This window comes from Bubalus bubalis, chromosome 11 (genome assembly GCF_019923935.1).
Source record: "Bubalus bubalis isolate 160015118507 breed Murrah chromosome 11, NDDB_SH_1, whole genome shotgun sequence".
In the NCBI taxonomy this organism is placed as follows: Eukaryota; Metazoa; Chordata; class Mammalia; order Artiodactyla; family Bovidae; genus Bubalus; species Bubalus bubalis.
The window spans coordinates 681,832-698,107 of record NC_059167.1 but is presented as its reverse complement, the minus strand read 5'-3'; the positions used below and the strand labels follow the sequence as shown (position 1 = coordinate 698,107).

The 16,276-nt window shown below is 44.2% G+C and overlaps 1 protein-coding gene across 6 annotated transcripts in view; it reads right to left on the bottom strand.

Annotated features, from left to right (window-relative positions):
* Positions 1-16,276, bottom strand: part of RPS6KA5 (ribosomal protein S6 kinase A5) — a 195,892-nt gene that overhangs the window by 100,663 nt on the left and 78,953 nt on the right. For 5 of the 6 annotated variants that reach the window (XM_044924608.2, XM_025295082.3, XM_025295079.3 and 2 more), the window contains exon 3: positions 13,166-13,384. In XM_044924608.2, coding sequence (XP_044780543.2) covers positions 13,166-13,384 — 219 coding nt within the window. Of the gene's footprint in view, positions 1-13,165; positions 13,385-16,276 lie in introns of those variants that run through there. The other variant, XM_025295083.3, reaches the window with a different exon arrangement.

Sequence of the window (16,276 nt, the reverse complement as noted above, 5' to 3'; positions counted from 1 at the left end):
AAGGAGATCCAACCAGTCCATTCTGAAGGACATCAGCCCTGGGATTTCTTTGGAAGGAATGATGCTGAAGCTGAAACTCCAATACTTTGGCCACCTCATGCGAAGAGTTGACTCATTGGAAAAGACTCTGATACTGGGAGGGATTGGGGGCAGGAGGAGAAGGGGACGACAGAGGATGAGATGGCTGGATGGCATCACTGATTTGATGGACGTGAGTCTGAGTGAACTCCGGGAGTTGGTGATGGACAGGGAAGCTTGGCGTGCTGCGATTCATGGGGTCGCAAAGAGTCAGACACGACTGAGAGACTAAACCGAACTGAATCATGAGTTTTACTTCTCATTCTAGAAGCTAATTTCAATGTATCCTAACAGAAACCAAAGTTGCAACCTAGTATCAATGAGACAGGTCAAAGTCCCAGGGTAATTTTCCCACTGCCAGGCACAGGGCCAGACACCAGCAAATGTCAAGTATTCATTAATATTGGTTGCATGAACTGAATAAACATGCAATACTCTGCTTACTGGCTGCTGTAGCCACACAGGAGAATGAGGGTTGATTTTTCATCTTGAGTTTATTAACAGGAAAAGTAGAAAGAAAGAAAAAGTTACATGTTGTAATAGCTAAAAACTGCAGTTTAGATGGACCAGTGGACAGGACCACTGTCCTGGAAAAGGAAAACGGAACCAATAATAACTTTACAGGGTTTCCCTGGTGGCTTAGGGGCAAAGAATCCACCTGTCAACCCAGGAGATACCAGAGACTCAGGTTCGATCCCTGGGTCGGAAGATCCCCTAAAGAAGGAAATGGCAACCCACTCCAGCATTCTTGCCTGGGAAATACCGTGGACAGAGGAGTCTGGCGGGCTTACAGCCCATGGGGTCCCAAAAGAGAGACATGACTTAGCAACTAAACAACAACAATCATATGGTAAAAACACCTTTCCTGATGAATCTCTCTTTAAATTCTGATCTCTTCCCTCCTAGAAATGTTCAGAATAAGTCTCAAAATACATTCTGTTCATAACAGAAGAAAAGAAGGAGACCATCAACAGCATGTCTTCGTGACAATAATTATAAATAAACCAGTGAATAAGTATGATATGTTCTCTGGAGCGGTGAGGCACATTTCATCAAGGTGACTTTTATAAAACATTTACCAACTTAACATTATACTGAGATTTATTTACAGCCCATACAATGGAACACCTTGTATGATGCTTGTACAGACTACTGGTTCCTTGATTAAACTAAAGGCAACTTCCTATATGAAAACGATTACATTTCAATTCATTTGTAGTTGCTAAGTGATGATCTTTATATGCAGAATGGCTCATACTCTGTATCTATAAAATATGAATACAAATAATTCCATCACACATAAGACTGCCATGGGGATTAAATGAGCTATTTAGAGTTAAACTTGGGCCAAACATACAGTGAGCATTTTTTTTAAATGACTATTAACTACTGTTATTATTTATAGATATGTTACAATTTATAGAACTAAAAAACAATGACATATTTAATTATAATAATTTTAAAATAAAATTCAAATATATGGTGTCCTGACATCTACTCTCTCAATGTAAGCATAATTTCAAAGCTTATAAATGTTTAACATATATTTCTAGAAAGTACCACAGGGTCTAATTAGTTTTAGTCAGTATTAAGCAAAAGAGAAGTTTTCTTAAATAATTGATATTTTAGTGCAATCCTCAAGTTTTAAAATTGCAGAGATAGCTTGCTTTTATTCAAATGCAAATACATTGCTTTAAAGATTTTTATGTGACAGTAGCTGGAGTGTGTTTCTAAGAAGCATAAAAGTAACAACAAAAATCACATAAATAATGTGAAAATTCAAAGTCACAAAATCTCACCCACTTTAAAACACGAGCATCCTCCCTAAATCCCGCATATCCCGTCTTCCCTTTCCTTTTCCTCTCCCAGCAAAAGTTCTTTAAAGAGTGGTCTACATGTCTGATTCGCTCCTTGCTTACTCTCTGCTCTCCTTCCACTGCAGCTATAACAAATTACTAGTCTTGGTGGTCTAAAATAAGACCCATTTATTATTTTATGTTGTAGATTAGAAGTCTGGTGTGGGTATCATTGGGCTAAAATCAAGGTGCTTGCAGAGCTGCATTTATTCTGGGAGTTCAGGGGCAAGTCTGCTTCCTTGCCTTTTCCAGCACCGAAGAAGTGGCTCGTGTGCCTTGACTCACCGCCCCTTCCCTCCATCGCCCAAGCTAGCAAGGCTGCAAATCACGTCTCACCCCAAATCACGTCACTCTAACCCCTCCTGCAGGCACATCTCCACCTGACTCCTCTTCTCCCTTCCTCTCCACTTTTATGGACCCTGTGCTTACACTGGGCCCACCCGGATGATCCAGGATAATCTCCTTATTCTAAGGTCAGCTGACTAATAACTTTAATCCATCTGCAACCTTTCTTCTCTTAATTGTTTGTCATGTAACCCACCATGCTCACAAGTTCTGAAGAAGAGAATCTCAGCATCTTGGGATGGCTGTCATCCTGCCTAACAGAGCCTCCACTCACTTATGGACAGAGCAGTGCAACTTCCACCCCACAGCAGCACAGCCTAGGGTTTAAAACAACCTTATGTTACTAAAGTAAACAGACACTTTTCAGTTTGCAAACCAAGAGAAAGGATATTGCAAGAAGAGCAAAGTGAGACTAGCACAGTGAACACCTCAGTGGTCCAGCCTAGAGGGAGTCCCCGCAAACGGCTATGTCAAAGCCATTTAATTTGGGGTAGTGTTATGTGGAAAAGACCAATAGATACATCAGTAATTTGTATATCATGCTCGTAACCAAGTGACTTGCTCAAGATGTCACAGTTATTAAGAGATGAAGCTGAAATTTAAATCCAAGTCCATTTGGGTCTAGTATCTAAAGACCCTGTATAACCTGCCTTGCAGGCATGCGTGCCTGGTTGCTGAGTTGTATCTGACTCTACGTGACCCCATGGACTATAGCCTGCCAGGCTCCTCTGTCCTTGGGATTCTCCAGGCAAGAATACTGGACTGGGTTGCCATGCCCTCCTCCAGAGGATCTTCCTGACATTAAACCCATGTCTCTTATGTCTTCTGCATTGGCAGGCAGGTTCTTTACTATTAGTACCACCTGGGAAGCCCTATATACATATACCAAATTGGGTACTTTAACATAACATGTCAAATATCTGTTCAGTTCAGTCGCTCAGTTGTGTCCAACTAACTGTTTGAGACCCCACGGACTGCAGCATACCAGGCTTCCCTGTTTTTCACTAACTCCCAGAGCTTGCTCAAACTCATGTCCATTGTGTAGGTGATACCACTGAACCATCTCATCCTCTGTCGTCCCCTTCTCCTTCTGCCTTCAATCTTTCCCAGCATCAGGGTCTTCTCCAATGAGTCAGTTCTTTGAATCAGGGGCCAAAGTGTTGGAGCTTCAGCTTTAGCATCAGTCCTTCCAATGAACATTCAGGACTGATTTCCTTTAGGATTGACTGTTTTGATCTCTTTGCAGTCCAAAGGACTAAAGCAACTATATCTTATGGAATTAACATTAGGACAAACAACATCTGTTTTCAATCAAAATTACTGATTTTAGAATACATATTATTTATATTTCAAAACAAAAAAAATTAAGTGTTCAACGTCACCTCTAAATATTTGCAACAAGTTTTTCTAATCACACTATTAACATCACTGTATCAGGGCATTAAGAACATGGAAAAATTCACTTTGTTGAGAAGAAACATACATTGTTAGTTAGCTGAGGATAGTTCCAGCTACTTAAGACCTCTGCGTATCTAACTTGACTTCATGTTCAACCTCTCTACTGGTCATGGTTCTGTTTTTTTAATGTATTTATTTTTGGTTGCTCTGGGTCTTAGCTGTGGTGAATGGTGGCTCCTCCTGCCGCGGCCCATGGGCCCCAGGCTCAGGCCTCAGTGGTTGCGGCCTGCGCGGTCGGTGGATATGGCACAGGGGCCACGTGGCTGCGGCGCGGGGAATCTTCCTGGACCAGGGATGCACCCGTCCCCTGCACAGGCAGGCAGACTCTTAACCCCCAGACCAACAGGGAAGCCCTACTGTCAGAGTTACACATGCTTCTGTTAACAGATGGAGAAACTGGAGTCCACTGGAGACACTGAGCCTTGGAGCATCACTGAAAACTGCAGACACGACCTGACGGCATCATTCTCCACTGAGGATGCAGGGCAACCATGCAAGGACCTGGCCCGCTTTCTACGTGACGGCATCATTCTCCGATGAGGATGCAGGGCAACCACGCAAGGACATGGCCCGCTTTCCAAGGCTCCACCTTGTTCACGCAAACGCATGGAAATCTGATGGCAGGAGAGGAAGTGGCCACTAAACCGACAGAAAGAAGGGCTAAATCCTGGGTCTCCTGCGTCCAAAGAAAGCTTCTCTGCTTCACTTTCACCCTCCAAACACCTACTTAAATCTAGTAACGCTCTGACCCATCTCCAGTCATTTAGCCTTTTCATCTCAAATTCTCTTCAGAACTTCTCTGGTTCATATTTCTTATGGTGGCAATTTCCAAAGAGCTAACTGTCATTATTCCACATCCCCCATCATTCAGGACCGCCTCATCCCCAGCCAGGTCCTGCTCTCCATCTTATTCTTCCTTCCTACAGCTTCTCCTCCTCCTTTGGGACCCCTCGCGTCCATCAACCCCACGTGTCCGGTCCGCACTCCCCAGTGCTTCCTCCCCTGAACGGTGCCTGATTGCTCCTTTCACTCCTCCTGAATCTCAGGAGCAGGCGTCACGCCATGTATCACACACACCTGAAGGCAATTTCTTTTTAATGTCATGCCGGAGTCATCTCAATTTTTCTTCTGGTTTTAGCTCAACATTCTAATGGTACCTCTTGCAAATGCATTCCAGGGCATCAGAATCATCAGAAAGTTCTGACTGAGGCATAGCTATGTATCAGTGCTATAAGTCAGTCATGTCTAGTGAGGAAGCTCCTTCAGTCACGGTCTGTCTTGCTTGCGCTATAGACGGATCACGGACCATTCTCACTGTCACCGCCTCAGCAAGTAGCCTCATCCCTGCAATTCCTGAGATGAAATTAACACTCGAAAGTGAAACTGTAATGTCTTAAATACCTTTGAGCTCTTGTTGAAAGGGTGACTCACAACGACAGAACTGTCTGGAAGGCGGGTGGGGGCCGTTCATTGCCAAGAGTGCTCCACGGCATCACCTTTATAAGGACCTTCGTGATTTGCTTCTTTAGTGTCTTCTGAATTCTACTGATTAATCTGACAGTTTACACAGTCACAGATCAGCTGGTGTTTTGACAAAATTATAACTTAGCGGCAAAGAAAAATTGTTTTCCCAGATTATTTTCCACATAGAATTCCCTCCCACTGACAGCTGAAATGAATATGAGTTTTAAGAGAGAGAAGGAGAACAGATGAAAATGTTTATATTCCTTGCTGTAAGCAGGCAAAGAGAGATAAAAAAAAAAAAAGTTATAAAAAGAGGAATGGGCTCCACGTTGTAAGATTTGGAGAGGCTAAAAAAAATATAAAGAAAAAAATCCATCAATCTATATGATGCCATTAGATATAAATTAAAACAAAGCCTAACTGATATTAATGATACAGAATTTAAAGAAAAAAACATAGATGTGACTTAGATGCATTTACTGCAAGGGTCAACAAATTACAGTCCAGAGACCAAACTGAGCCCGCCGCCGCTGGCCCCCGCTTTAGAGGACAGCACACAGAATACAAATGGACGGAGGCGATTCCAAGTACACAAAGCGCACTGTGGGAGACCAGCGCACAGCTCAGCTCTGAGGGAAATGCTGCGCACCACATCTGGCAAATGTCAAAGATGGCATCTGTCAAGATAACACTCACATGTAATAACCTTATCATTTGGAGAAGCCTGTGCCAAGCAGACAAATTTTATCCCAAAGGAACAAGCCTGGTAATCTCCAGTGAGCCATGAATCCTAGTAGAAGCATGATGGCAACCTGGACCTGAATTTCCATGTCTGCTCCCAAAACATCTTAAAGAACAGAAAGAATGACTGTAAATCTCCACGACCTACTCCCTCAGTAAAACTTCGAGCCTAAGAAAGCCCACACCCACCAAACGGCACGCTGCACGCAGGCTGAGAGACAGCGTGAGCACGGGCACAAATGCGGCTAAACACCAAGAGGGTGATGGACGCATGGAAACTAACAGCCAGAAGATTCAGTGGGAAAAAAGACCCTCCTGACAGCAGCAACAGTGGACTGACTATCTGAGACTGACTGAGGAAACGTGGATAGGAGAAAAACAATAAAACACTCCTGAAGGTGTCAGAAGCAGACTTCAACACATGAGAAGACATACCATGTTCTTGAACAGGAATAACCAATATCATACAAATACCAATTCTCCCGAAATTACTTTTTTAAAATTTAAGACAACTGCAATTAAAAACACCCGAACAAGTCCCCCTCCAAAACTAGACAATTTGATTCTAAAGTTCACATCCAAAGTAAACAAACATGACGGAACCCCCCGAAACTCTGAAAAATAATAGACATGAAAGACAAAGGGGGTCTAGCCTTTCTGAGTATTAAAACATATTGTAAAACTGATAAACTAGAACATGGTAATGGCATATGATTCAACAGAACAAGTCAGTCAGTCAGGAAAGACATGAATATATATGAGAATTTAAGATATGTAAAAGGCAGCGCCTCAAGTCAGTGTAAACCTGGACTTCTTAGTGTGTGGTGTTGGGATGTTCTCCATGCAAAAAATAAAACCATACAAGCACTGGAAAAATACTGGTGAATTCCTTACAACCTCAGGAATGTGCGATCTTTCTAACTATGACTTAAACTCCCTAAGCCATAAAGATCTTTTTAAACAAATTCTATTCCATATAAATTTAATTAAGTTTTACATGGTAAAACATCATAAAGTCAAAAGAAAAGTGGAAAACAGGGAAGGATTTACTGTGACTATTACAAATGATTACTCTCAAAGCTCCTAGAAAACTGAGATGGAAACAAACGGGCAAAGGGGACAGACAGACAAGGTGCAGAGAAAGACTCAGGACCTTTTAAACGTGCGAAGATATGTCCAACCCCACAAAAAATTCAAATCAGCTCTACACTGAGACACCACCTATCTATGAGACAGACAAACATCCAGAAGTTTGACAGTATGCTTTGTGGAGAAACAGGTACTCTAACACAATTCTAGTGGGAGTGTAAAGGGCACAACCCCTGTGGAAAGGCATGTGTGAAGTTACAGATGCAAAAATACAGATCGAGCAACCTCTTCCCATGAATTAAGGCTAGCTTTTTTCCTACGCAAGTGGGAAATGACATTCACGAGTTGTGTACTCTGGATCAAAGGGTAAGACTGGAGACCACCCAAGGATCCACCCTAGAGGACTGATCGGGTGTGCTACGGAGTGGAATGGAAACCTGTGCAGAGACAAAAAAGAACAGGGAAGAGCTTTATAAACTAATAAAGCGTGAACCCAGGATACCCTGTGAAGTGAAAACAAGAAAGGCCAGAGCAGTGTACAGAGCAGGCCGCCTCTGGTTACAGCTGAAGACAACTGATTATCAGGGATCCTGAAACACAGCACCATTTGAATGTTCTTTAACTTCTTTCTTTGAATACTGGCAATTAAAGGGACTGCATCTGGTCTTTCCATTAGAAACTATATCTCAGGATCTCAGGGTAAACAAAAAATTACAGTGGATGAGACAAAGCCATACTTTTTCAGAAGAATGCCAACTAATAGATGTAGAAGAAATGACAGATTTAGAAAAATCACCCTTTAGTCAAAAGGTTCAAAATTCCAATTATAAAATAAATCAGTCATGGGGATATAATGTACAGCAGGGTGACTATAGTTAATAACACTGGATTGCATATTTGAAAGTTTCTGAGAGAGTAAGCCTTTAACATTCTCATCACAACAACAATTTTGTAACTCACAATGAAACAGTTGATTTAAGCAATGAATTATGAAGTGTTAAATGTTAAAACCATAAAGTATCAAAACATCACAGATTATTTTCACTTCCAAGGGAAAAAAAAACATAACTCTATTACAAACAGATCAGATGAGCACCTCTGTAATTTAGTCTGAGCATCACTAACAACCAGATCGTCGGTTTCTGCACTGTGATATGGTGTATTCCAGCAAAAATATCTAATGTCCATTTATGAAGACTTGAGGTCCGATTTCCCAAATACTGGAATTCAGCAGAGGAATAAGCTAAAGTCACTATATGTTTTCAGATCAATAAACCAAGGATATAAAAAAGGGAGCATTCCAGGTTGAGGGACTTCAAGCAGACAACCAAGTGAGTGCTCCTGGTTTGAACAAACCAGCTGCACAGGATTTTATGGGACAATGAGTGAAATGTGAGCACAAACTTGTGTGGTGGACGGCCACAAAGCCTTTGCAGTCGCCACATTATGAAGCAAGTCCACTGAGGATGCGGAGAGAAGGGACCCTTGTGTACAGTTGGTGGGAATGTGAACTGGCGCAGCCACGATGCAGAGCGGTATGGAGCTTCTTCAAAAAATTACAAACAGAGCCACCATACGATCCTGCAACCGGCTTCTGAGTGTTCATCTGAAGAAAACAAAAGCACTAACTTGAAAAGACACGTGGGCCCTCATGCTGACTGCAGCGTTACTTATAACGGGAGACAGAGACACACCCTAAGTGTCCATTAATGAACGAACGACCAAACAGAGAAAATGTGGGCTATGTGCGTGCATGTCTGTGTGCATTTCTACACACACATGAAGTGGAATATCATCTGGCCATAAACATGAAGTCTTGCCATTTACAACATCATGGATGAATCTTGAGGGCATTACGCTAAGTGAAATAAGGCAAACAGAAAGACAAGTACCATATGATCTCACTTATATGCAGAATCTAAGAGGAAGAAACAAAGAGTAGACAGCTCCAGAGGTGGGAGCTTGGGGCATGGATGAAATGTGTGAAGGCAGTCAAAAGGGCAAACCTCCAGGCATAAAACAAACCAGTTACGGGAATGGAACGCACAGCGCAGTGGCGATAGTTAATAACACTGGACTGCATATTTGAAAGTTCCTACAAGAGTAGACCCTCAAAGTTCTCATCACAACAACAACGAATAATTCTATAACTATGGGTGGTGATGGGTGTTAACCAGGCTTACTGCGGCGACTGTTCTGCAATACATACAAATATCAAATCATTATGTTGTACACCTGAAGTTAATTTACAGTCATATTGTATGCCAACTGTAATATATAATGTTGTATGTCAATTATATATATATGTGTGTACAAAAATATTATTTTTAAAAAAGACATGACAAGAAGCCGAGCCTGCTTTCCTACTCATTAGACCTGGGCTGGTTCTGCACTGGAAGTGAGGCTGTGTGAGCTTCAGGGCCTCAGAGCGCCTCCTGACCCCTCCCTTCGCCCTCCTGGCTGTCTGCACGAGCCGCCCCGAGGCGGCCACGATGGGAAGAAGCTGATCTGCCGCACTGGGGGGTGAGAGCCACGTGCAGAGGAAGAGAGGGTCTCAGCCAGAGCAGCAGCAACTTTCAGACATGGGAATGACACCAGCTCAGCCCTCAAGCCCAGCCAGCCCTCCACTCTCTACCACGTGAGCAAGTCCAGCCAACCCAGAGCATCACGAGAGAACACGTTATTGTTTAAGCAATGAAATTTTAAAGTTACGTGGCAACAGACAAATGAGTATCACCAGATATTAAGTGAAATGAAAACTCATTAACCAGGAAAGATAGACATCCTTAATATATCAAAAGAAAAAAAGCTGGTTACCAATCCCTGTACAGGACAACTTCATCGTAATAAAGTGCACACGCATGCAGACACACAGACGCGAAGGCCTGGAGGGACGCGCTGAGGCGGTGACAGAGAGGTGTCAGGAAGGAAACCCTCATCCTGAAAATGCTTTCTTGTTTTTGTTTTGCTACAGTTTCTACATGCATGTATCTGCTTCTGCGGTAACAGTGAAGGTTTTTAAAGGGTCTATAATGTTTGTTTATTCATCAGAACAAAGGTCAGCCAGCTGGATCCCTGAAAAGCTTGCTTGACATATGAACTCTTGCTATTAATCTCTAACAGTACACAAAACCTAGATAAAGTTAATCAACACACCTTTAAAGACAGTTACGGGCTGAAACGGTCTCCCCCAAATGCACACGTTGAAGTCTTAGCCGCAGAACCTCAGAATGTGACTGTACTGGTGTCGGGCCTTTAAGGAGGCAACTAGGTTGTTAAAGTGAGGCCATCGGGGTAAGCTCTAATCCAGTCCTCACCAGAAGAGAAAACCTGAACACAAAAAGCAACACTGCAGAGGGTCAGCCATGTGCAGGCGTGGTCAGAGGGGCCTCCGCGAGCCGGGGCGAGGCTGGGCCAGGCCCTCCCTCACGGCCCGCACGGCAAACTCCCACTGGTGCCGTGGTGCGGGACGTCCAGGTACTGGAACCGAGAAGGAAGAAACTTCTGCTCAGTAAGCCACCCGGTCTTATATTTCGTCATGATGGCCCTGGCAGACTGAGACCGTATTTGGAAGACTGACCTAGCATGCGTTCCAAGCACTGCAAACAAACAACAGAACCAGAAAAAACAAAAATGAAAAAAGTTTAATAAAGTCCCGTTCAAGATTTCTGAAAAGTTTTGTCTTTAAAGTCAAATAGCAACGACAAACACGCACAAAGAGGAGAGTAAAGGCATCTGCAGGGAGAGGAGGTAGAAGGCAGGCCTTCCAAATGCGCTGCCTGCCTCACCTACGAGGGACAAGGCCACGGTCCACTCTACATTCTGCTCTTGAGCTGCCAGAAGAGATGGGCTCTCTCATTTGGGTTTGTATTCATTTATTTGTGGGCCACTGACAAAGAGCAAAAGTAACAAAGAAGCAACAACAAAAAGAGCAACATTATCAAGGACTGTTTTTTAATCAAAACCAAAATATTCCACTCATCTACTTTGAGGTTAATAGTGCAGCATTTACAATGAACAACTTGGAGCACAGCACGTCAGGGAGCAGAGGAGAGGCTGCGGGCGGGCAGCGGGCGCAGAGCCCAGGAGTCCGGCTCTCCCGCTCAGGGCTCGCGCTGGTTGTATGAGCTCAGGCATCTGATTTAACTGTCATGAGCCAGTTTATTGTAAAATCTTGTTCACTGAACAAGAAGATCATTTATAGCGAGTCTTCCTAGACTCCCTGAGGCTTCCATGTCAATTGTGACTGGGGGAGGACCAGAAATAAACTATAGGGTTTGTGCTTTGAGACTCAGACTCAAGCCCCGCTCCTCATTTCTATCTGTTTTCCAGTTGAAGGTTTGTGTTTGCACTTGAGGGAAGGGTTCGGCTGCTAAAAATGTTGAAACCATTGTATTACGATGCCCTGTCCACTACACGCTACTGGGGAAAAATACAGAAGGAATTTTATTTAAAAATCAGAAAACAGCAAAGCTGAACAGATACACGCAGGAGGAGAATGAAGGCCTGAGACACCACGCAGATGGTCGCTGGAGTCGGGACCCTGACCAGACAGGGAGACTATGGCCTGCGGGTACAGAAGATTTGGGATGGTTTAGGGGATGCTAAACACTGCAAACTGGGCCTCAAAACATGAATGCAATTATAGACAGCATTAATAAAAGTATAATTTTCAAAATGAGAGCATTTGATAAAGTTGCCAAATATATATTAAAAAGTCTATTTGTATCACTAATAATTGGAGAAAACAAGGGGCACTGTTAGACAGACTTCATGATTCAGATCTGAGTTCAGATCTTTATTCTCAAGCTTATACAAGATAAGTGACTGCAGGAAATGCAGCTTCCAGCACCTCAGCACCTCTAATGAGAGGCAGGGCTGCTGTGGGGGTTAGTGATAACTAGGACTCCACCAAGCAGAGGGCCAGCACACCGAAGGGACGAGAGCCGGCTATCCTCACAGAGCACTGTGTGTGAAATTCCACCTCACTTAATCCTCACAGGAGATCAGTACCAGGGTATTATAATACATAAGTGCAAGTTCTCACAAGGATGGCACTACAAGGGTAGCAGAAGATATATTCTATGATGGAGGAGAGTAACTCTAGCAGTACTGCCATTTACTTCCAGCAGGAAGAGAGGACGGTACAACTTTTCTGAAAAGAAATCTGGCCAGATTTCAAATCTGCACAGGGGACATTTCTGAAGTCCACATACTCACAGCAGTCCAACTCTATCTGACAGGACTTCCCTGGTGGCTCAAGTGGTAAAGAATCTGCCTGCAATGCAGGAGACCAGGGTTTGATCCCCTGGTTTGGGAAGATCCCCTGGAGAAGGGAATGGCAACCCACTCCAGTATTCTTGCCTGGAAAGTTCCACAGACAGAGGAGCCTGGCGGGCTGCAGTCCATAAAGGAAAGGATTCAGACAGCGTCTGTGGGTGGGAACGGGAGTGAGCAGAGTACTGATGACTTGTGGGGCTCTCCCTTAAAACCAGGCTTTTCACTAGAAAAGCAAAGCATCTCTAAGAAAAATCTTTTCTTTTTCCTAATTACTGATTTCCATAAATATACCCTTGTTGGCCCACACCTGTACGTTCCTGAGAGCTGTGGCCCACTTTCCCATTCAGCTCCTCACATTTGAATAGAATTTACCGCCCAGGGAGGCAGCCACCCAAATGACTCCCGTGTTCAAGATTAAAAAGGAGTGTGAAAAAGAGGCCCACAAATTTCTTCAGGCCAGGAGGTCCCAAATCCAGAGCAATTCCGGATGTTCAAGGAAATGCCACCATGGAGAGAAGAACGGAAGTCAAAAGATTTCATCTCTTCTTTTGTTTTTTGAAGATTTTTTTGTTTTGATGTGGACCATTTTTAAAGCTTGTGTTGAACGTGTCACCATATCGCTTCTGTTGCTCACGTTCTTGTTTTTTTGGCCGTGAGGCATGTGGGGTCTCAGTTCCCCGAGCAGGGGTCAAACCCTCACTCCCTGTTTGGAAGGCAAAGTCCTAACCACTGGACCACCAGGAAGTCCCAAGACTCCTCTTCTAAGTCTGAAGTGTGCCACCCTTTGGGCAGGTTACAACTCAGGGCCCAGAGTGTGCGTGGCAAGCCGGAGTGAGCCGAGGAGCGGCACTCACCTAAGATGAGGTGGAGCTTGGTCTCCGTCTGGAAGGCGTAGTGCAGCGTCACCAGGAAGGGCGACTGCCGGATGTGCTCCAGCACCTGCCGCTCCGTCCGCGTGTGCTCCGCGCTCTTGGCCTTCTGCACTATGGTGGCCTTCTTCAGAACTTTCATGGCATACAGCTTTCCAGCATCGTGGCCACTTACTTTACGCACAAGAAACACCTTTCCGTAAGCTGAAAATGAAAAGAAAAAAATCAGAAGATTATTAAAAGGGTACCCAGGCAGAGTGGTAACTGAGTGCAGACTGAAGGTTAACAGTGCACAGAGGAACATTCTCTGGATGAAAAAGGACCCTTAGTGCCGTTTCTGATAGTTCTTTTACACCTTTCTTCAAGTTTATGCCAGACATCTCTAGGTCTAACCCTCAGACGCAGGTATCTCACTCCTGCTGACGAAGGGAGGCTTTCACCCTTTTACCGCTCTTCTCGCCTCAGGGTGCTCAGCTGTAGGAAACAACTGTTATCATGGCCAATTAACCACAGTCCAATTCTGAGCAACCAGGACATTGCAGACGTTACATAAAACCTCTAGGTTTTGCTACTGCTGTAAACAAATACAAATAGTTCTTAACAAGAATCTAAAAAAAAAAAAAAGTCTCATACACACATATGAATCAAGTATCTCAAGTACTCCTCTATACTTATTTTAAAAAGTCTAAAGCAACATAAGCTGACCTTGTACAAACAAAAGAGATCTTCAGATCCTGACCCAAGGATCAAACCTGGGTGTCTCTCCCCTGCATTGCAGGCAGATTCTTTAGCGTCTGAGCCACCAGGGAAGCCTGTAAAAGACTCTAAATAGCAAGCAATACCAACAGAATCCCCTTTACAGCTCTGAACAGCAGTTCAGAAGTTAGTAGGTGAACCTTGCCACATGTTCCCTAAGTTTGGGCTCAGCTGGGAAAATCCTGTGTACAGGGCCACTCCGCTCTATGTGGAGGCATTGGGGCCATATTGGATCCTGTGCCCAGAGCAGATATCTGTGCTTATTCACCTAGAGAAGCAGGGAAAGGTCAGGAGGAAGGAGGAGGAAGAAGGCAGACCAAAAAACTGATAAAGGGAAGGAGTAGGTCCCCAGTTCACCCCTACAGGGTATAAAGTTTATTCCCTTCTCAAAATGCAAACACCTCCTGGGATGGTTGAGACCAGTCCCACTCTGAAGTGCTTTCATCAAGACCATTTCTGGAGCTGGTCTAAGTTCTGATCCAGACCCGTGCTTCCTCAGACTCTGCCCACACCTCAACAGTGTTTAGCATATAATCCTGTTCTAACCTACCCACAAATAAGGCAGTTTTAAGGGAAGGGCCTAAATATGCATTGGAAGGATTGATGCTGAAGCTGAGGCTCCAATGCTCTGGCCACTTGATGCTTTGAGCCAATTCACTGAAAAAGACCCTGATGCTGGGAAAGACAGAAGGCAGGAGGAGAAGGGGACGACAGGATGAGATGGTTGGATGGCATCACCGACTCAATGGACATGAGTTTGAGCAAGCTCTGGGAGATGGTGAAAGACAGGGAGGCCTGGCGTGCTGCAGTCCATGGGTCACAGAGAGTCAGACACGACTGAGCGACTGAACAGCAACAGCAAAGGGATGGGCTCTTCGCCGGGGACGTCATTTGGTTCAGGACGTGAGGAAGTAAATGAGTGCTGACTCGTGATATATGATGGACAGAGAACGGTGGTAACATTCCTTAGAAGGGAGGGAAGACACTCACTAAGGACTAGGCGATGCAGGCTCTATGCTAAACACACTCCATACAGTGCCTCGCTCGCTCAACAGCCAGTGAGGTTGGTGCTTTCAGTAACCCCATTCTGCAGAGAGAAGTGCAAAATGGAATTACCGAAAGGATGTGGCCAGAGTACTTGGGTAAAAAGTGGCAGAGCTGATTCAAATGAAAGCACTACACAACTAACCGTAAGTGCTGTCTTTTTAAAAACAGACATTCTTCATGAGTACTAGAAATTGGATGGTGCGGATTTTAATAAAATCTATACCATAAACAAACTGAACATACCCTGGACTATAGAAAAAGTTAACAAATGGGTTGTGTCTTGTATCGAAAATAAAATGATTACAGATTGAAAGTTTAGTAAGGCAGAAGTGAACCAAAAAATAAAAAGTCAAAGCATTGTTAGAACCTAACAATCCATTCAGAAGCAGTGAAATGAAGCTGGAGAATATTCTAATGAGTACTTACTACATCTTCCATGGAATAAGGTTCCACAGAAATCCGGAAGAAAGTCAAGTCCTCTAGAAGGACCATGTTTTTGTGTTCCCCTACACACACAAGGCACCTGCCCTAAATTTCTGTGCTGAGATTCCTGTCTCCAGACTGTTATGGTCCTTAGAAATTGCTACCCGTCTGTCTTCTCCAACAAAGAAAATCTTTCTACAACATCATGGGAAGATGGCCATGAACTCCTTCCCAGTGCTCGTGTGTCCTTCAGCCCAGGTGCTGCCGACATGGCAGACAGACGCAGGGTGTGAGCACCGACCTGCTGAGGGTCTGCTCTTCAGAGACTAACCCTGAGACTCCCACAGCACCCCCACGAAGGAGTGAGGGGGTGACCTCCACTTTAGAGGGTCTGCACTTCAGAGACAAACTCCTGAGACTCCTACAGCACCCTGAGAGGGTGAGGGGTGACCCCCACTTTACAGGTGAGGAAATGGAGCACGGAGAACTGGGCCCCTGGCTCAAGGTCACAGCCGCCCCTCTGGCCCGACTCCTAAGACCCCGTTTCGAGCAGCGCTCCAGCAACCTCCCTAAAGTGAATGAGCTCACAGACTAAGAAATGAGGAACCAGACATTAAATAGAAGCCACAATACAGGTCAGCTGTTTGCATGGTAGCAAAGACACAGTACTAATACTTCCAAGTGGAGGAAGTTTTGTAAAGTAGACCATTTTGTGGATGGGGGGGATCTAAATATTCAAAAATGTGCCTTACCTTGAGTGGAAAGAGGCCTTTCTACAATATTCATCAGTTAGTCCTTACACCTTCTGGACTTACAAAACAGAATATTATTCATCTTCTCTAATCTTTTAAATATTACAAATACAGTCAC